Consider the following 21123-nt stretch of genomic DNA (forward strand, 5'->3'; position numbering starts at 1 on the left):
CCTTGGACAACCGAGGTCAAATTTTTTAAAAACATTTTTTCCTGCTTAGGAGATCAGAAACAGGAAAAAGAAGGAATGGGGAAAAAAAAGAAAGAAAGAAAAGAAAGTAGGAAGGCAAAAATACAGAGCTGTGGAGAGGCTAAGATGCAAAGAACAGGAGAGACAGGGCCAGAGAACAGAAACAGAGCACCACTGGGGGGGCAGGGGATGGTCACATGCAGGGAGACATTAGTGTTGATTCTCTTTCTGGGTGATAAACCTTGTAATTCACAGTCCTGCCACTCCATCACTCCGGAGCCTCTCAGCCGTCCCTTCCCTTGTGACCTTGGCCAGGACTGCAGACCTCAATTATGGGTCCAGCCAAGTGTGTGGCAGCTCGCCGGGCTGTCCACCTTTCTCTCCCTGGGACTGACCTTGGAGCCCCCGGGCCCGTCCTGCACCTCACCTCACAGCCCAGACTCATCAGCTGAGGGGGGAGGTAGACAGGGGAGGTGTGGCAGCACTTACCCCTCCCTGAGCTCTGGTCTCTTCTTTCAATTTGGGTAGAGGGTCAGAGCACCTGGAGGGTAAGAGTCCAGAGGGTGGACTGTGTGGCAGGAGAGCCACATTTCTGGAGGAGATTTTCCGGGGGACCAGAGCCTGGTCTAGGTCCGACTGCTGCAGAGAACATCAGTCTGCTGGCTGCTGAGGTGGCGGGAGGGGGCCAAGCAGCACTAGGCTGGGGGCTCTCCAGCTCCCCAACAGAGTCTCCACTGACATTCGTGGAGATCTCTAGTTGCCAAGGCCCACACCCTGGAAACTGCCCAAGGGCTGGAATTCTAACCCTTTATTTCTACTGCCCCAGGTCAGAGGTCACTGGGATCACTGAGTTAGAGACAGTACCCCAGAGCCACTTTCGAGGACGGCCCGCTGCCCCCTTCCTGGGTACCCCTTCACTGCCAGCAGGCCCGTTACAAGCGTTCACTCTGAGAACTGTCATGACAACTCTCCTAGATGCTGATGAATCAAGTCAGCATCCTAAGATGAAGTCCCAGGCACTCAGGGTGTGGCCTCCGCTTTCTTTCCAGCATTTCTCCTCAACAGACTAGCAGACTGCGGTGGATGGATGGACAGCAGGTGGCCCAGGACCGCTGTATCTGCACTGTCCCCCTTCACCAGCGCAGGTGAACCAGACTCCTGGTGCTCTTGCTGCTCCTCCCACCTCAGCTGCTTGTTCCTGGGTCTTTACCTGTCCCTTCCAGTCATCCTCAGGATCCAGCTCCCAGTGCCATCCCTTCTACGCAGGCGCTCTGATGGCCTCTCCAGCGAGAGGGAGTATAACCTCCTTGAACCATCAGCAATGCACCAGGGTTTCCACTTGGGCCTCATCTGCAGTTAGGGCGAGAAGCTGGGTGGTCAGAAATAAGTCTGGACTTTGGAGTCACATAACTGTGTGACTCTGGGGCAAGTCACTGAATTTCTCTGAGCCTCAGTTTCCATGTTTATGAAGCAGGGACACCACCGCCACCACGCAGGTAACCGTGAGGGTTCAGTGAAGAAGCGTGCAGAGTGTCTGACACTAAGCAAGCGGCTCCTTTTCCCTGGAACGGAGTGTGGGCACCTTTCTGATTCAGAGCAACATCGGCATATCCACTCCTATCAATTTATATTCCCATCCCCACTGACTCGCTTGGCAGGGACAGCAAGCCCACGTGCCAACTTAAACAGAGGTACAGAAAGAGGAGAAGACAGGCAACCACAGTTTATCAGAAACCCAGAACCTCACTTTTTAACCAAAAAACACTGCCAGGCAGAATTTATTCTTTTTTCCCTTGTCGCACGTTCAGTTCTACTAACTGCAGTTGCTCGTGCACAGATCTATCTTCCTCCCTACGTGCTGAGCTCCTCTGGCCACGACCTTGTCCTCTCTGTTTGAACCTTCAGGGGTCAAGCACAGTGCCTGGCACACAGCGGAGGCTCAGGAAGCATTTGGTGGATCGATGCGTGGGAGCGAGAAGCACCGGCGGTGAGAAGGGAGGTTCTGAGACCCGATCCCGAAGCTCTTTCGGGCTCAGAATCCATTCCTGCGGCGGCACTGGGATCAGATATTGCCATCTGGCAGTTTCTAGCCACAGTTGCTACAAAAAGACCTGCTTTCCTTGGGCTCCGCTGGGGGGGGGGGGGGCTGGCAGGGACTCGGAGGGAGGGTGCCATGGAGGGAGCGCTCGCCCAGCCCTCCACGCCTCCCCCCTCACAGCGCCAGATGGAGAGCGCGGAGCGGGGCGGGGGAGCGAGCCAGCGGCTCCTGGTTGGAGGTATTTTTACTTCAGGTGTGACGCCGACACCATGCGGGTATATTTTTAGTCCTGCCCGGTGGGCGGTGTGTTAGCCTGGGTTGTCTTGGAGAGGACTTCTTGTTGCTAAATTGGAATTGCGTCTGCTAGGGTCCCGGGCTCCAACTGGCGCTCCTCCCCCAGGTGGTGGACAGGCCTATTCCTGGCGAGTGTGCGGCCCAGGGCTGGGCACAGGGCGCTCTGTCCCTTCCCTACACCCCACACACGCACACACACACACCTCCCTCCTGGCACATTAAAGAAAAAGTGAAACCTCAACAAAGTGATCTTCAAGGGCAAGAATACACAGAACCTAGGACTTGAGCCCTGGTAGGGTCTCATGTCCAGCCCCTTCATTTGTTTCAGTTTTATCGCAAAATAACGGACACACATCACCGTATGAGTATGAGTGTACACCATGATGGTTTGACTTACAGGTATTATGAAATGATTACCACACTAGGTCCCACTAACACCCATCTTCTCATACAGGTACAATAAAAAGAAAAAAAATGGAAAAAATTCTCCTTGGCGTGAGAACTCAGCGTTTACTTTCTTGGCAGCTTTCCTGGTGTCGCAGGGCAGCATTAGCTGTAGTCATCGGGCTGTATGCTGCGTCCCTGGTACTTATTTATCTTATAACTGGAAGTCTGTACCTTCCCACCACCTCCCTCCAATTTTCCCTCCCCCTACTGGTGACCACAAGTCTGATCTCTTTTTCTATGGATTTGATTTGTTTGTTTTTAAGTTCACAAAGTGCTTTTCCATGTACTTATTGCATTTAAATACCCAACAGTCTTATTATTCCCGTTTTACTGATTTACAAACTGAGGTGCCATGCAGTTAAATAATTACATCAAGCTAATAAGCAATTGAGTTGAAATTTAAACCTGGGGATCCAAGCTCCAAATTGTGTGCTCTTTCCTCCTCCTATTATTGGATCGATTATTGGAATCACTTTACCCCCCCTCCCTTTTTCCATCTGTTGCCCTTGAGTCACGTGTCCTGGGGTCACAGAACCGAGCGGCATGTTTTCCCTTCAAGGACCAGGACCGCCGCAGCCAAGACCATCTCTGCTTGTCAAACGAGTTTCTAAGAGAAGCTTCTCTCCTAACAGTGCTCCATGTGTGCGCGGACAGGGCTTTAACATTTTTTTATCCCACCTGAGGATATGCTTTTATTGATTTTTAGAGAGAAAGGAAGGGGGAAAGGAAGAGAAACATGGATGTGAGAGAGAAACATTGATAGGCTGCCTCTGGTACTCTCAACGACCGGAAATCGAACCCACAACCTGACCTTTTTTTGGTGCATGGGAGATGCTCCAACCAACTGAGCCACCCGGCCAGGGCCAGGGCTTTAATGTTTTTATAGGTCTTTCATTCTCTCATTTGACACCTACCTGGTGGGGGAGGGAAGCTTGTCTAAAGAAGTCAAATGATTTGCCCAAAGGTATTCAGAAGTTAGACCGAAGTCTCAGTCCTCCGATCTTTACACTTGACCACAGAATGGACCAGCGCTTGGGAAAATCAGAGTGGCGCGAGGGTAAAAAGAATGGCGGGACTGGCTCAGCGCAGCCCTGGTGAGAAATCATCGGCCGTCTGAACCCTCAGAGCCTCTGCCTGCTCACCTCCTTCCACCCCACCCACCCCACTCGCACCAGCGGGAGGCCCAGCTCCAGTAAGGGGACAGATCCGACCTAGTAGTCATCGGAGTAACTACTCTCAAACGAAGCCATCATTCATTGTGAGCTCTCTACGCACCAAGCACTGTCACCGTAAGCATTGGTTATCTCCTTTAACCCTAACATGACCTCGTGAGGATGAAAGTCACTGGGATCCCAGGCTCAGCGCCTCGCACTGGTCTGCCCTGTCTTCGCCAGGCACCCAGGTTCTCAGGTCTGCCTAGGCCATGAGTGAGCTGTGGGAGCAGCTGGACACACTGCTTCTGAACACACCTGCTCCCGAGCCAGGCAGCTGCGGCCTCTGCGCTGCCAGCGGGGTGTGCGGAGGCTGGGCTTGGGCGGGGTCTTCGGATGCAGTCAGGATGGGTGAGGAACTGGCTTTTTCTGGTGCCGGGGGAGAACAGAGAGTGGTTTTACTTTCAGATTATGGCTCCAGCAGGGTCACTTCCCTGACTACAGTCAACAGCTGAGATGTTCGCTCTGATGCCTCAAAAAGCCAGGGATGTCTGCTGGAGCCCCCAGCCCATAAAGCCCGGGACAGGATGCAGCCTGGAGCATCCGCTCCCAGCACCTACTCCAGAAGCCTGGTCCTGCCTTTTCTGCTCAGAATGGCTGAACTTCTCCCACACCCTCCTCAGGCCACCTCACCCAGCTCATTCTGGGAATGGCCAAGCACAATGCCAGGGGAGGCACAGGGTTAAGCCCCAGGGTCATCTCCCTGGAGCCCAAACACCCTTTGGTCACGAGGTGGAAGAGTTCCCTCAAAGACACTTCATTAGGATGTACCAGTTCCCAGGGCCGCAGCCGGGCTGCTGCTAAAGAGGACAGTCACTGCAGGACCAGCCCCTTGGTCCAGCCCCAAACTTGGGGCTCCGTCCACCCCATCTTCCAGCCCTGCCCCGGGAAGGGCAGCTGGGCTATCATGTCCCCTGGGTCTCGCCTCCCTTGGGAAAAGCAGAGCAACACTCCCACACTGCACTGTGGCCAGCAGCCTGCAGTCAGTTCCACAAATACTTTCTGAGCCCATCCTATGTGCCAAGTTTACATGAGAGCTACTTTCTATGTCTTCTTTCTCCCACTCCTCAGATGGAATTTCCCTTATTCAGAACCCTTCCTGGAACCCAACGGGAGGCTTTACACCCAGCAGAGCTTGGAAGATGTTTATTTGAATTGCAGTGGGAAGACCAGCCCACTGGGAGCCCTTTCCCGCCTTGCCTCTTGCTGCATGGCCTCTTGGCATGTACTTCTAACAGGGGCCAGCACCTGCAGGGCTTGCCATACGCCAGGTCCTTTACGGAGCCCCGTGACAGTCCTGATGAAGAGATAGCACTATTTTTAGTCCTATTTTACAGATGAGGAAACAAGGCTCAGAAAAGTATAATGCCCAGTGGTGAAGCCAGAAGGTAAACCCAGGCCACCTAAGTCCAAAGGCCATGACCTAACCCTGGGCTCCCACCTCCCTGAATGCACTAGACCCCTTTACATTGCAAACAGGCTATGGGGACACAGGCTGGCCTCTCTGTTTAAAATACCCCACCCCACCCCAGTCTACCTAGCAAACACTGGTCTGTATGGCAGATATTATCAAATAAGATCTAATTTTAGTCTAGTTAATCCTATGTTCTTTTTACAGTTAAGAAACCAGAGGTTCAGGGAGATTAATGTGCCCCAGGTGATAAAACTAGTTATCACCAGGTCTATTTCTAGAGCGCATCCCACTGCCCAGCACGGCTGCTCTGCTGCATTTGCACCTCCAGCTATGGGACGATCAGGACCAAGCCTGGAACGTCGGTGACCTTCAGCAGGATGGTCACTAGGGAGAGATCTGAACGCCGCCAACTGCCCTGTTCTGACCTTTCCCCAAATGAGTGTGGATTCTAGAGGGACTCAGTTTGGATGAGACAGGAACTCGCATGAGATAAACGGGGCTTTGAAAGGTATGCTGCTGTTACTGAACTAGAATGGGACGGCAGGTCCCACGCGGGTAGAGGAGGCCTGAGTTTGTGGTTACGGACCGAGGAGACTGAGGTGGAGAACTGGAAGTGCTCTACAGAAAGGTCACGGTTCTGAAAGCGGAGGGAAAACAGAGGCAGGAGGACGATCTGATGCCTGGCAGGGTCTCTGGGGCGGCCAGGAAGGAGTGTGCTAACGACTAAAGCAGGAAAGGCTTGGAATCTACTTGGGGCAGGTGGGGAAGTTGGGGGTGACGGCGGGGCTTTACTCAGGCAGATAGATGGTGTTGGGTACAATTAAGAAAGGACAAAGTTCACTGCCTTGAGGTTAAGGAGAAAAAGCACAATTGCAAACTCTTATAAAGCACCCACTGTATGCCAGACACTGTTGTCTAAGTATTAATTTATTAAGACAGGATATTTCAAATGTAGGACCCAGGAGTAGACCAGACAAGCCAGTGAAGACCAAGGAATGTAGGACCATGGCTAAAGACATGAATAAAACTGTGCCAAAGAATCGGCGATAAGACCTGCTAAGCTGTTTAAGAACAGAGAATGTGCGCCTGTAACTTGGTCACCTGTGTGGGGTTTGTACTTTTGGCTGGCGAAAGCCAGCTGTGTGTCTTTCCCCAACTCTGTTTAGTGGCATCACACTGGTAGCTTGAAACGGGCCGTGGTGGCAGCATTTACACCATGGAAATGGGCAAATGCTACAAATCAGGGCTCTCCTCTCCCCTCAGCCCTGATGCCACTTTGTCAGCACACCAACCTAGAAGAATGGTGTACACATGGGGTACTGCCTCGCCGAGTTAATGAGTTCAGGCTGCTGACTCGAAGGTATTGTGTAATGTGCTGAGGATCAATCAATGAGTGAAACAGACATAGACCCTGCCCTCACGGAGTTAATGATCTAGTGGGGAAAACAGAAATAATGTTAACACAATCAATTCAATTGTGAGTAATGCCACAAAAAGAAAAATACAGTTGACTCTTGAAAGACACAAGTTTGAAATGCACAACCCGTTATACATGGATTTTTTCAAATAAATACATGGTCCTCCATATCCACAGGTTTTTTGTCCGCGATTAAACCATCTGCTGTCAAAAAACAGCATTTTCACATTTCCAACTCGTGTTCCCCAATCATGGATCAAATATACTGTTTTCCCTTCACAGTATTGAATCTGTAGATGTGAAGGGCCGACTGTAGGCAAGTTTTGGGGGAGTCTAAGTTATACTTGGGTTTTCAACTGCCTCGGGGTCAGCACTCCTAAACCCCTGTGTTGTTCAAGGGTCAGCTGTGCAGGGTGCAGCAGCCACTCTCCCCGCACATCTGACCTGAAGCTCAAGTCTCCAGCATTTTCAATGGAGAAGCAAAGCTGTTCCGAGCGCTCACGCCTCCACGTGGCACTTCCCATCAGTAAGAGCAACTTCTTCAGTGCCAGGCAGGCCACTTCCCGGGTTCTCAGGGAGGTTTTCAGCCTTAGGGTGAGAACCAGGGTGCCTCCTGAGCAGCGGCAAAGCCAACCTCCTCCACTCGCACCTGGCCAGGCCAGCTCCCCACCTCTCTTCTGCTCCCCAGGACATCACGGTTTCCATGGGAACCCACTCACTTCAAAGGGAAAGGAAGGAGACCAGAGGGGAGGAGGGAGCGTGAAAGCTGAATTAACCTCACCCTCCAGGTCCCAGACAGCACCGTCCACCAGCACAGAGAGATGGGGCGATGTGGCTCAAAGCTACATTTTAACTTCTTGGGGGGAAAAATCCCGAGGTTGAGGTCGGGGCTGAGGAAGGAGAGAACTGAGCAGGTCCAAGCCTTCGGTCCCCACCGCATGGGGGCCTCCTCCTCAGACTCCCTCTCAGTATTGTTCCTGGGCCACAAACACAATTACCCGCGATATGCATCCGATCACTGGCTCTGCTCAGATTTAGACTGCAGTCATTAATCTGAGCGGGACTCCTGGCTGCCTTGCTGAGTAGCCCAGACGATGCTCTGGTATGATCCAATTAAAGACAGGCCGGGCCTCCCCTCTGCCCCTACAAGCGGGCGCACGCAACACACACACATACAACACACACACACACACACACACACACACACACACACACACACACGTGTGCGTGCTCACAGTGTCCACATCGGAAGGAACCACTATATTTCATTAACACATCCTCATATACAAATACAACCTTACAAACCTTAGGGGCACTGGCAGGCTCCTTCACTCACAGGCACCCCTCCCTTTTGTCCCTCTGCCCCTCTGCCACCCTGCAGGGGCCTGGGCAGGGAGGGGCCTCCTCTGCTCTTTCTCCATCTGTGGTTCTGGGAGGGGCCGTGGTGGGGGCTCCCAAAAGTCAGTGTGGGCACTAATCTGAATCGAGAGGGTCTCGTTACATTTACAGACATGAAATGCCAACTCTCCAAAGTGCTTTGGAGCAGCCAGGCTGCCCCAGGCAGGCAAATCTAATTAAAATTACCCGACCCTATGGGAGGCAGAGACCCCTCCCAACCATCTCACAGGGCTATGGAGAGGGCAGATGGTACTAATGGGAGCGGTGTGGTTGTGGGAGACGACCCTGGGGCAGGGGGCGGGTGGGAAGGGCTGCAGAGAAGGGAAGCTGGGCAATGGTGTTGGGCTGGGGAGTTGGGGGCAACCTGTGGAGATAACCTGGGCAAACCCCAAGGGCTGTGGGGTGGCCAGCCTGGTGGGAGAAGGTGAAGATTGCGTGTGAAGGCAAATAGGAAGGAGTGACATCCTGCTGGACAGTTCCCATGGGGGAGATCACCTGTCTACCCGGCAGCTTGGCCTGGGTGGGGAAGTAGCTTGGGATCCTGGGAAGGGCTATGGAGCCCAGGGAGCAGCTGGTGGAAACAAGCTGAGGTTTGTGCCAGATGTGGTGCCAGGTGCTCACCTGGGCTGTCTCCTGAACTCATCAAACCTGCTGATGAGGCTCAGTCATGAAACTAAAGCTCAGAGATGAGCGCACCACTAATCTGGGGTCTCCTAGACTCTGATCTGTGCTCATTACAGCTCCCTGTCCCCAGGGCTCTGGGAAGTTGCCCAGGACCGGTCTTCAGTGCGCGTATTTATCACTCGGGATCTTGTTAGAGTGCAGATCAGGAATCCTTAGGTCTGAGAGGGACCTGAGATTCTGCATTTCTAATCGCTCCCAGGTGACACCACACTGCTCGCTGTGGACCGTCCTTTGAGTAGCAGTGATCTAAATGGAGTTTCATGGCCGTACCCTGAAGTCATCAGGTCATCGGGCAGTTCCAGAGGCCATGTTAGTTTCCTCTCCCTTCTTACACCCCCCTACTTCTAGAAGCACCAGCCCACCAGGCAAAGCTTACTGCCTGCAGGCAGCTGGGCTAGGCCTCTGCATTAGAGGGGGGGCCCGGAAACTGATTTATCTTTCTTTCAGGCCTGGCAAGGACCCTTGTACCAGGATCTATGGATCGGAGCCCACTGTTCTGGACCCCCAACTGTCGGCATTAGAGGCATTCAGCTCATCTGAGTAACTGAAAATAATGCCAATGATGATGATAATAACAGCAATAATCACCACCATTACCATAAAGGCACTGCCCTCTGGGGGTGCGGAGTGAGGAGGAGGGAATCAATCTCCTTCCTTTCCACCCTGGGTGGCCCATTCCATGTTACTGACATTAGCACCTGCTGCAGTGTGTGCCCAGCCATGGGTGAGCTGAGCTGCTGGTACACGTGAATGTCACACGGTGAACATGAGCTAGGGTCCAGCCTCAGTACTGAGTGTGGCCCAAGCACCTTCTCTCGGTGGTTGTGCTCCCCTCAGACAAATGAGAGTTTGGTCCCTGCTGGAGCCTCACTCAGTCCTGCTCTCAGATGACCTCAGCTTTCCCCCAGCCACTGACATAAACGGAAGTTTCCCTGAGCTCCTCCTGCCCTCGGGACCACTCGGGGCCCAGCCCTGGGTGCATGGGCTGGTGCAGAGCAGGATGAAATGAGTCCCTGCTCTCAGCAAACCCCCATCTGGGGAAGGTGCCAGAACCTACGCAGCTGCACACACACCTGTTGCTAAAAACCAAAGATGACCACAAATCAAAATGTGGTTCAAGAAACAGCTGCATGAGAGTCGCCAGGCAGGCTCTGACAGGTTCACGTTCCTCTTTCTATAGCCTGACCCACTGACTCAGCACGTCTGAGCATGGAGCCCAAAACATGAATTTAACAAGCTCTGCTGATGATTGTCAGGCATGCATACTAAAGTTCGAATAACACCGAGTCCTAGATGGTGTAATAGATGTTCAACGCTCTCGCTGGAGTAAAGGCGACAATGAGACGAGGCAGGGGAGGAGTCCCCAGGCAGCCGCCTGTCTGCTGAGCTGAGGGTTTCTGGCTCATTAGGGCCCATCTCCCCAGCCGGAACGAGGAAGGGCTGCTCCTGGAAGAGACTGCCCAGGCCTTCATATCCCTCACTGGACAAAACCAGGGAGCTAGTGTCAACCCCAGTGGCCTGCTGAGGGATCTCTGGATTGATCTGAGAGGGAAGGTCGAAGGGAGCAGCTGTTGGCATTGACTCTGATGAGCCCACCCACTGGCTCGCAAGCTCATCTCTCAAAGCTCGGGCCTCAAGCTGGTTGGGGGCGGCTCAGCACAGCTGAAGTGTCTCCTACCTGTACACAGCTCGCTTGTCAGCCTCCAGTTGGGCCTGGGGGTCAATGGGGGCACTGGGCACGGGAGTGCTGGCAGCAGCGGAGGGCGCGGAGATATGGACAGCCTGGGCCTTAGAGGGTGTCTGAGCAGTTGCCGTCATCTGCAGAGAGAAGCAAGAGGAGGCAGTGGGTTAGCGTGGCCAGGACAGCTGGCTCCCCGGCTGGAATTGTGAGTTCTACCTTGGCCTGCGGTGTGTGTGTGGATAACAGAGTGTGCGGAAGAGAACCGTGGGTGTGTAATGAGTGTCCATTTGTAAATGGGCTACAGTGGGAAGAAAGCAGGTCTTTTTTTCAAATGAGAACGTTCTAGAAAACAATACAGGGCCATTCAAAAGTGGGTGGTGCACAGCACACTTTAAAAGAGATGATTCTTAATGCAAACTAAGGTAGTGACCTCGGTCTAGAGCAGAAAAAACCGAAATGATGAGCGCTTTCAATTGTGCTGATGAGTCATCTGGGATACACTGGGCAATGTTAAGTTTGATTCAATAACTTTGAAGAGGAGGGAAAGAATAGCTGAGTTCCTTCTCATTTGGGCAGAGGTCTGTTCCATTTCCTGCAAGCCAGAGGTACCTGTTTTAATGGTTTCGACTGAAAACTGAATGGTTCTCCAAATTTGGTTTACCTGGGCACCTGAAGATAAGCGGATTTTAGCAGACACTGGGCAAGCTTCTGTTCTTAACCAGCACACATATTCACAGCAGCTGTTTCCCTCCTGTTACATGTTTTAGAAGGTGCCTATAGGGCCCACCCCCCCCTTTTTTTTTTTTTTTTTTTTACAATCAGAGCAACTCCTTTTAATATTATATGTTGAATTTTCTATACAACATAGAAAATTCTCTGCTCAGATGCCAAGAAATGGTTAAATGGTTTTAAAATTTTTGATAACCATCATTACAGAATATAATGCTTTTGTATTATATTTCCTTTAGTCAGATGGATCCCTAAAATGTCATGAATGGTGACATGTCTCAACTGTTGTCTTCCTCCAGCCTGGCCATAGCACCATGACAGCTCTGACCCCTGTGCCTCTGGGCTTACAGACTTTCTGCCCCCTGCATAAAGCTTCATCCACAACCTCACCCCCAGCACCCGCCCAACACAGAGTAGCTCAGGGCTCGTTGAGAAAATAAATAAGTGGGTAAATGAATGAATATGCCGTGAAAGAATCAGATCTTTTATAGCTAGAAAGTCTATCATATGATCCGGGTCCTTGCTTTGGAAGTATTGTACTTCCATGAATATGTGCAGTATTGCCAGTGCTGATGTCCCCGAGACACCTGCATTTGGTTTCTGCTCAGGTGTCGTGTCTGCAGAGTAACACAGAGCCCCCCGCCCCTTGCAGCCCCCGTCCTCTGCCTCATTTCATAGTCCTCATCATGACCAGGCGCTACAGAGCTACTTGCTTCATTCTTTCTCTCCCACCCCCAACTAAAACTCAAGCTCAAAAGGGGCTTGATTAACAGCTGTATTCCTAGGGCTCAGAATTGCCTGGCACTAGTAGATGCTCAATAAATATTTGTTGAATCAATGAATTGAATGAATGAGTGATGGACAGTGAATGAGACTGAGACTATAAAAGGAATGTAGCTGCTTTACTATACTCTGTCCCCACCACTTTTTGTTAGGATGAACTAACTATCCTTGTCGCTGTTGGCTGAGCTGGGGGAACTTTCCCAGACTCAGTGCATAAGAGGCTGGACATCCATCACGGTACCTTGAATCCTGCTGTCCACTGTTATTAGCTTTTGACCTGGGGCAAATCCCTTAACTTTCCCGAGCTCCTGTTTTCTTATCAGTAAGCAAATTGGTACCCTTTCAGGATTCATGAGATCTATACAGAAAAAAGTAGAAACCAATGTTGCTGCAATTTTCAAAATAGAGAAAGAAGGTGGAACCAGAAATATTAAATATTGCTAATGTTCACATTAATCCAGGCCGGTTTCTCTCATTCATGAACGCAACCGATTACTTCTTCAAGTGTCCCTACCATGTACTGGGGTCACAGGCCGAGAGCCAGCTATAATGGAGCTCAATTTCTGGATTTAACACACTTTCTAAGCTGGCAGGTGAGGCAGATGTGGCAGACACGGATGGAGGAGTGACCTCAGCACAGTACCTCGCACGGTAATCTTGTGGAAAACAGGGAGAGAGCTGCCTGGGTGGACGGCTGTGGGAATTAGTCAGTGTCCCCCAAAGGGCGACATTAGATGGCAGATGGCAGTGTGAGGAAGGCGTCTACGAGAGGGCTGGCTATATGCTCTCTACTCAGCCCTCTTCTTCAATATTTCTATCCGTGATTTAAAGGATGTCTGAAGAAATGCCCAACAAATTTATGGGTGACATGAAACTGAGATCCAAAAGATCTTTATAAATGTTGGCAACACGCTGAGTCCAATAAGATTCATTTTCATCTAATAAGTCGGAACTTGACACTTTTAACACTTTGGCCAAAAAAAAAAATCAAAAAAAAAAAATCAGTAATATAAGTGCAGAACAGGGAAGACATGGTTTAGCAGCGGTGTTTTTTGTTGACAGCAGGCTCATTATGTCCAAAGTGTTATATGTCTGTCGAACAACCGAATGAAAAAATGACCTAAGTTGATGCAACCTGAGGCTGCACTCAGAGAGGCACAGCCTGCACAAGCTTCCAGCCCCGTCCACTGTGCTGAGACAGGCGCAGGAGGGTTGACCAGTGAAGGGATCCTGCGTTACATCGTATGAGGAACACTGGAAGGAATCGGGAATGTGTGGGAGATCAGGGAGAGGGGAAGGTGGAGAGGCGGGAGAGCCCCCTTGGACTATCTGAACGAAAGATTCGATTCTATCACTTTTGTTCTGTATGCCCCGAAGAGTCAAACTATGAACAGTGCATTAAATCTATCTAACCCGGAGACATATTTGGGCTCAACCCAAGGAAGTCCCCAAGCCACCTAGCTCTCCAAGGCTGGAACAGGCCGCCTCCAGGACAGGGTGAGTTTCCACCGCCGCAGAGACTGACTGACCGGCGGGGCCCCTTGGAGGGGAAGGAAGCATTCCAGCTGGTGGCTGGGTTAGGCGACATCTGAAGTCCCTTCCGACACGGGCAGGCTCGGACGCCATAAGGATGCTTTAATAATCACCACCCACCGCGCAGAGCTGGAGCGAGGCTCGGAGGAGATGATACACGGGGTTGGAGGGAGGCTCGGATCAGATGATGCATAGTTTGTGAAAGTGCTCTGGAAGCTCTGAAGTGCTCCCCAGGTAGAGGGTGATGGTTGTTATTAAACACGAGATTTCCAGAATGCGCTTCTTTCCTAAAGCAAGGCGTAGCTGTGTCTGCACAGCTTGTTCACGAGTGAAATACAGGCCAGGCTGCTGTGCTCCGCTGCCCACTCAGGGTGCATTTCCTCAGGCACTCGGAGGAGCCTGCAGGGATCTCCCAGGAAGATGAGAGGAGACAGGGCTGAGGGGCCCTGCTCTTTTCCCTCTCACCTCCCCCTCTCTGGGCAGGGCTTCGGGAAGGTGGGGGGAGACCCTGCTGGGTGACAGAGGAAAGCACAGAATCAAATGTAATCAGAGGCGGTCACTCGCCAGCGTCCCAAGAGGCCCCAGCTGAGAGGCTGTTATGGGGGCTCTGATGGGGGAGGGGGAAAAGAGAGCAGAGCTGGCTAGAGAAGGATGGTGACTCAGATGTATTTAGCTTTTGGGGGCCAATTCAGCAAACTCTGCATTACCTCCAGGTTTGGAGAATGTGTTTATCTCCAAACAGATTTCTTTTTCTAGCCAGAGATACCCGTATTTCAAGAACTGGTGCTCGAAGGGAACAGCCCAGCAGCTGTCCATTGGGCCTGGGGCCAGGGGGTGGGGTGACTTGTGGTGGGGGGCTGGGGGTTACCCGGAATTACAGCCTAAAGAGCAGGAGCAGGGAGAGACCAGGTGGGCCAGGACTGGGTGTCACCCTTCAGTGGCAGTCTGGAGCTCCCTGGGTCTGGCCTGTGAAAGCCAACTTAAATTTTCAGGAGTTTTGCAAGCTGGTTAATATCACATTGGTGGCTCAAGCCTCTTCCGACCTCCACCCAGAGAGCTGGTTGTTAAATATTTACTAGCACACGACTGGAGTCAGGTTTTCTCTCCAATTCTCCTCAATCTGGCAAGCAAAGAAACTAGAAACTGGGCATACACGCCATGAGGCCACTTGTGTCCACAGCTGGCTCTAGATTGGCTGCTCCAGGCTCTGAGCCTTCCTCCAAGGAGACCTCAGCGTCCCCTGGAAATCCTGCTTAGGTAGCAACTGGGGACAGCAGTTGCTTAGGGTGTGGGTACAGCATCGTGCAGACAGGAGGACCGTCCCTTCCCTACAGGGGAATGAGGCACAGAGGAGCAGAGGCAAACTTGAACACTGTCTGGACAGCTTTCTGGACAATCAGACAAGCCCCAGAGAGTGGCAGGAGCAGGGGACCCAGGTCCGGGGTTTGACGCTCCTCTGCCAGTTATTAGCTATGCACTGCACGGTGAATTCCCTGGACTTTTGGAGGCTCGGTTTCCTTATATATAAAATGCAGGGACAACACCTGCTCCATGTGAGACTATGAGGATTAATCAAGAGAACAGGGTGGCCCTGGCTGGGTGGCTCAGTCGGTTGGAGCATTGTCCAGTCCACCAAAAGGCTACGGGTTTCGTTCGGGTCAGGGGTCAGGGGTCAGGGCACATACCAAGGTTTTGGGTTTGATCCATGTTTCTCCCTCACATCGATGTTTTTCTTTCTCTCTCCCCCTTCCTCTCTCTCTAGAATCAATAAAAAAAACATATCCTCAGGTGAGGATTTAAAGAAAAGATGATGACTAGTGGGCAGGGAGGGTAGGAGCATCCACTGGACGGCCACCACTGTGAGCTGTGAGCTGTGAGCTGTGAGCTGCGAGCTGTGAGCTGTGAGCTGCGAGCTGTGGGGCTGTGTCCAGAGCCTATGCAGGCTTCTATGGTTCCAACCTCCTCTAACCCTGGGGTACTTTCTCGGGGCAAAGACCCTGGGCCACCACTCCACACTCTGCCTCCACAGATGCTATAACCTCTGCACTTCTGCCATCCAGCTGGGTCCAGCCTGCCTGGGAGCTAAAGGGCCTGACTAATCTTGGCTGTGACACCTGGAGATGAAAGTTCCCGACCCTGCCCCCATCCTAAGTAGGATGGGAAGAGTTGGGGGCTGTGAGCTATGCGTTTAGGGATGCAAAACCTGGAGGGGCTGACATCTAGTCTGACCAGAAAGTAAGCAGGAGATGCTCCGGGGTGTAGGGAGCTGGGAGGCTGCACACCTGCCTGCTGCCTCCATGCTCTTGTTGCTATTGGAATGCCCACGGATGCTTTCTCTCCTGTTAAGCATCACCCCTGTGTAATTGTAGGGGGACAGTGGGCACACTGCGTTCTAACGAGCTAATAAAACATTTCTGTGAGCATCCGTGCTCAACAGTAACCCTGTGCAATAGGTCAGTGTGATCCCCATTCTAAGTAGGAGAAAGCAGAAGCTCACAGAGGTGAAGAGACTTCCAGAGATCACAGTTTGTGCAAATGCTGGGGCAAGAGCCAAGGGCTTTCTGACTAAATCACACCGAGTGAATTATCGTAGGTAATTACTTTTCTTGGAAGAGGAGGATGGGAAGATTTTTTTCCCCCTGAGTGGAAAAGAGGGCAGAGAGGAAGGGCACTGGCATCAGAATGAGGCTTCACTTGCCAAGCACGTGCTCTTGGCTCCCCATAGAGTTCACCCAGGTCTCCTCCACCCAGGCTGCCTGGTCCTCACTGCCGGCCCAGCTTCCCCCACCCGCCAGACGGCTCCTATATGCGTTCAAGTCAGTTCCCCAAACACTGGTCATGCCAGCAGCAGTCCTTCCGTGTGGAACCAGAGCCCGAGGCTTGGGTGGTTTATTGATTGAAGGTGGCTCGGGGCTAATTCCTTTGGAGGCTGCGGAGGAGCCAGGAGAACTAAGGCCTGAGAAACCCAAGCCTTTAGGGTGCCCAGGGCTGATCACGGTCGACCACTGCGGGCTGCCGGCTGCCGTTCAGAATTCCTCTCTTTTGCTCATGGGCAGTGAAAAGCAGGTGACTCAGAAGGGGGATGACGCCAGGGTTTTTCCAGAACCCCATGGGGTAGTTTGCAGAAGACACCCATGTCAGATAGAACTGAGCTCCACCTTCACCATTCACTGCTGGGCAACATTGGATGTGTAACTGGACCTGTTGGGGCTCAGTCTGCTCATTAGGGAACTGTCAGAGGTGCTCCCTACCTCCCACCACCCTCGTGGGAATCGCTGTCTCCTTCAGCAGGTGCTGGCTGAGCATGAAGGACGGGTCAGGCCCCCTGCTCTGGGCTCCCATGGCCCTAAGCACAGCCGTGTCTGCTTCCTTGCCTCTCTCAGCATGAAGCACTGTCAGGAACATCTAATGGACTGGACTCTCTGCCTATGCGACTCTAGCAAGTTACTCCACCTTCTGATCTGGGTCCTCATCTATAAAATGGGTACACTGATACCTAAGGTACGGGGTTCTTAAAGGAAATGAGAGAATGTATGCAAAGCAGCTGGTACTAGAAGGTACTCGGCATGTGGTAGTTACAGGAACTAAAACACAAGCTGCAGCCCCGTCCAGGGCAGCCACTTTTGCTTCTGTCGCATGGGCTACCCTAAGGGTCCTGCCTCTGCTGAAGGAAGCTGCTTGCCCATAAGCACCCAGGGCAATGGGGGAGGGGCCGAGGTATTGTGGAAGGTGACATTACCAGTCACTGGCTATGTCACTTTGGGCATGAGACTCAGCTCCTCTGAGCTTCAGTTTCCTGTCAGGTAAAAATGGAGCTGCCAAGATGTCTTCCCAGGGCTCTATGACACCACAGGTAAGGGTGCACGGCACACAATGGGTGCTTCCCCTCTGAATCCAACCCTACACACTGCCCAAGACACCCCAGCAACCCCCCATGTCCTCCACATACACCTCTGCCCCACAGATGGCCTTGCTCTTTGTGACTTAACACCCACAACCTGCTCACAAGGTCCTTTCTGCAAGCCCTGGAAAACCGAGGCCCCACCTTCTCAGCATGTCCTCCTAAGCGGACACCCTTCTTCTGAGACCTCCACCTCCCCCAGCAGGGTGAGAGCTGCCCGTCGCCTGTGCCTGACCCACCAGGCCATGAACATGGGGCTGCACGAGCCTGCCCCACTAGGCGCCACGCTGGCTTGACCAGGAGCCCACACTCTCTGGAGCCCCAGGGCAAGAGGCAGAGTGAGATCTGGTTTCCTCCCAACCAGGACAGAGTCCAAGGACCTGGGCAGAGGTCAGGGCTTGAAGTCATCTGGTAAATATGAGGTTTGGCCTGAACAGATGGGAAGTAGCAAGGGGCACGGCTGATGTTCTGTGGAGAGGGCACAGCCCAGGGGTTCTCCAGGTCTGGGCCTGCTCACTGACCCCGGCCTTGTCTCCAGCCCAGCACATTTCTCTATGCTGTACCTGGTGGGACCCCACTGTGGAGGGTTGTCTGAACATGCACAAAGATATCTCTGTGGCTCTGCTCCCACAGCTGCTCTGCAGGGAACGTCCACGTGCCCATTGGCCTTCTTCCTGGCCGTTTGTCAGCCCACTCCTTTTCCAGCTCAGCTGGAGCACCGAGTCTCCCAGGAGGCCTTTCTCAACTCTGCACGCCCCCAACCCACATAGCGTGACCCCTGCTGGTCTGCATATGATGTTAACCTTAACACCTGGGACACTGTGCGTCCCTTATCTGTCTGTTTCCCTGACGGACTGGTTTCCCAGCCCCATTACCATGGTGGTTCATGGTGGGCTCCCAGTGTGTTTGTTAAATGATTGAATAACTGACCGAATGAGGGGATGAATGGGTGATGTGTTAAAAGGCTCAGGGATCCAAAAAGGGACAGGGTTAATGAGGGCTCCCCCAAATATCCTCTATTCAGTCAACACAGGGAGGGGAAGGGCTGGCAGTAGAGCCAGGGCAGCCCAATTTAGCTCAAAGAGGCTCTTGGACCCGCCGGCCTGGATCATCTACATTCTGGTCCCAGGGCTGACTGGATAGAACAGACCACGGAGGAGTTACTTAGTGGTGTAACATGGGTCTTAACTAACTAATTACTTTTAATAGAAATTGCAGGCAGTGGTTTACAAATTAAGGCTTGTGAATGTTTGCTGGCCCCACCTGCACTTCTGGGGTGTTACTGACATGTGGCTAACAGGAGGGAGGCTGTGGACTTGGACCTGAGTCTTTCACTCCTAGCTTTGTGCACTCTCCTAGGAACTGTCTGCTTCCCACCCTGCCATCCATTTCTAGAGGACCCCTCACTCCTATGACAGTGCCAAACCAGTGATTTCTAGGGGGCCCGTCAGGGGGTGTATCAGAATTGTAGTGTGGGTGCACACTGTGTGTGTGTAAGGGGGCTGTTTATAGACAGAAAAACACATTTGATATGCCTATTATGTTCCTAATAAAAAGGAGAGTAATTAAAGTTCAATCCAAGCTTGGCTACTGGACATGTACAGAAGACAGAGCAAAAAAATCAGTGTCAGGATCATGGGTGAAAAGAGGTCCGAAACCATTCTAGTTTTCATACCCACGCTCTCAACAATCCTGCGGGGCAGGAAGGGCAAAGTGATTCCCATTTTCTCGGTGAAGAAACTAAGGTCTTCATGGACTACACGCTCCATTAGGGCAGGAAGTGTTAATTTTGTACCCCCAGGACACCACGCAAGGTCTGCAAGGCCACAGAAAGCACTCAATATTTATCTAATGGATGAGTGAATGAAAGAAATAGTACTGAAATTATTCGCCTAAGTTTATGTAATTCATCAGCAGTAGGGCTAGGACAAGCCTAGGATTCCTGAATTTCTACTCTGCTGAGTCAACCCACTCTTCCTCCTGCAGACCATGAACTCCAAGGTCAACAAACACCCTTGGGCCCCTACTCACCCCTCCCTCTCCCCGGGCCGTGCAGACACTGGAGGTCTCCCGGGAAAGGGAGGCAGAGCAAGTCCCAGGGCTCCTCGGCCCGAGGCTACTTGATCACCTGTTCCCTGATTTATTTTAAGCTTTGTATACTTGGGCCATCAACTATTTTTGTAGCTGTTTAGGGCACTCGTCCCGCTTGGAGGCAAGAGGAGAGACAATCGAAACTCTGTTCTTTGGGTAAATATCAGAATTCAGGTAACAAATTCATGGAATTTGTTAAACAACCTGAACAAGGCCATCAGAGTGAGTGTTCCCAAGCCTTGTTGCTGGCGCCATCTCCTAAGTGGGGACATAAAAGACCCATGGTGGGACCTGAGGCTGCTTTGCCTTTCACACAGGAGGACTCTAGGTCTTGAGTGAGTTGGAGTTCAGGGATATGTCCAGGTTAAAGACCTTGGTGGCCCAAGTGGCCAGGGAGAGAGGTCACTGTGCACAAAGAGAAGAAAGGTCCAGTAGAAAATAAAAAAGAAAGAGGACCGTCTGTTCAGAGTCCTTTGGGATGAGTCAAAGCAAGGGCAGGCAGGTCATCCAGATGGTCCCTGGGGTGCTGTCCCCAGGGGCACAGGGAGCTGTCAATCAAAGCCACAGAAAAGGCTTAGGGGAATCTTCAAAGCTGCTGAATTAACTCATTGCTGCAAAGTGAATGAGTTTCACAGGCAGCTGAGCAGAGGGCCCTGCAAGGCAGGGGGCTCCAGCCCTTAAAGAGATGAGAAGACTGGAAAGTGTGAAAACATCTGAACCGGCTTCTGCCCACACAGCTGCACGGCCTGGGCAGGGCCGTTCACAGCCAGGGGGCCTCACCACCCCCTCTGCCTCCAGCTAATGAAACCAGCATGGCAACCCTGACCACCGATCAAAGGTCCAGCTTCCTTGGGATGCTCCCCTGGCCCCGCCCAAGTGGGAATGGTGCTGGGATCAGGAGGGAGAGAAGGCACTCGAGCGACAGAGCAGTCTGGCCTCCCTGACATGGCTGGCCTGGCTTAGCCTCCCTCTGACAGGAAAGGTGGGATAGCATCATCTTGACCCCAGATCTCCAAGCACTGCTTCAGGGGGTCATGAGCACCATTCTCCTCATCTGTGGGTTGCAGAAGGATAGAGGGGATGGAGGAGCACAGTCTTTACCAAAGGGTCCCAAGGAAATGCTTGACTTCCTGCTGACATGAGCCTCCCATGCAGTCCTGGACTGAAAGTTCTGGTTGTTTGTCCCACCTCCCTCTGGTCAACAATGAGGCCGCATCCTTGATAAACTGCCAAACCCCTTTAACATCACCCACCATCAAGTCATGCTACACAAGTACCTAGCTACCTACATATCAGTTTGTTCCCAAATTGTTAACTGAGTGCCCTCATTCATAGGGGCTGTGCCTAGTGGATGAGACCGACACCCACCAGGATTTCTGCTTCCTAGTCTAATGCTCATGCAGGGGACTAGCAGACAGAGGAAGACTGAGCACTGAATACATGCACAACTAGACCAGATACGGTATTTGTCTTCCTACAAGCCA

The 21123-nt window shown here is 52.2% G+C and overlaps 1 protein-coding gene across 3 annotated transcripts in view; it reads right to left on the reverse strand.

Annotated features, from left to right (window-relative positions):
* The window catches only part of PKNOX2 (PBX/knotted 1 homeobox 2), a 257258-nt gene that overhangs the window by 46691 nt on the left and 189444 nt on the right, over nt 1–21123 (reverse strand). For all 3 annotated transcript variants that reach the window (XM_081123538.1, XM_081123539.1, XM_081123537.1), the window contains exon 4: nt 10600–10739. In XM_081123538.1, coding sequence (XP_080979664.1) covers nt 10600–10739 — 140 coding nt within the window. The remainder of the gene's footprint in view (nt 1–10599; nt 10740–21123) is intronic.

Source organism: Miniopterus schreibersii (genome assembly GCF_964146895.1).
Source record: "Miniopterus schreibersii genome assembly, chromosome: 20".
Lineage (NCBI taxonomy): Eukaryota > Metazoa > Chordata > Mammalia > Chiroptera > Miniopteridae > Miniopterus > Miniopterus schreibersii.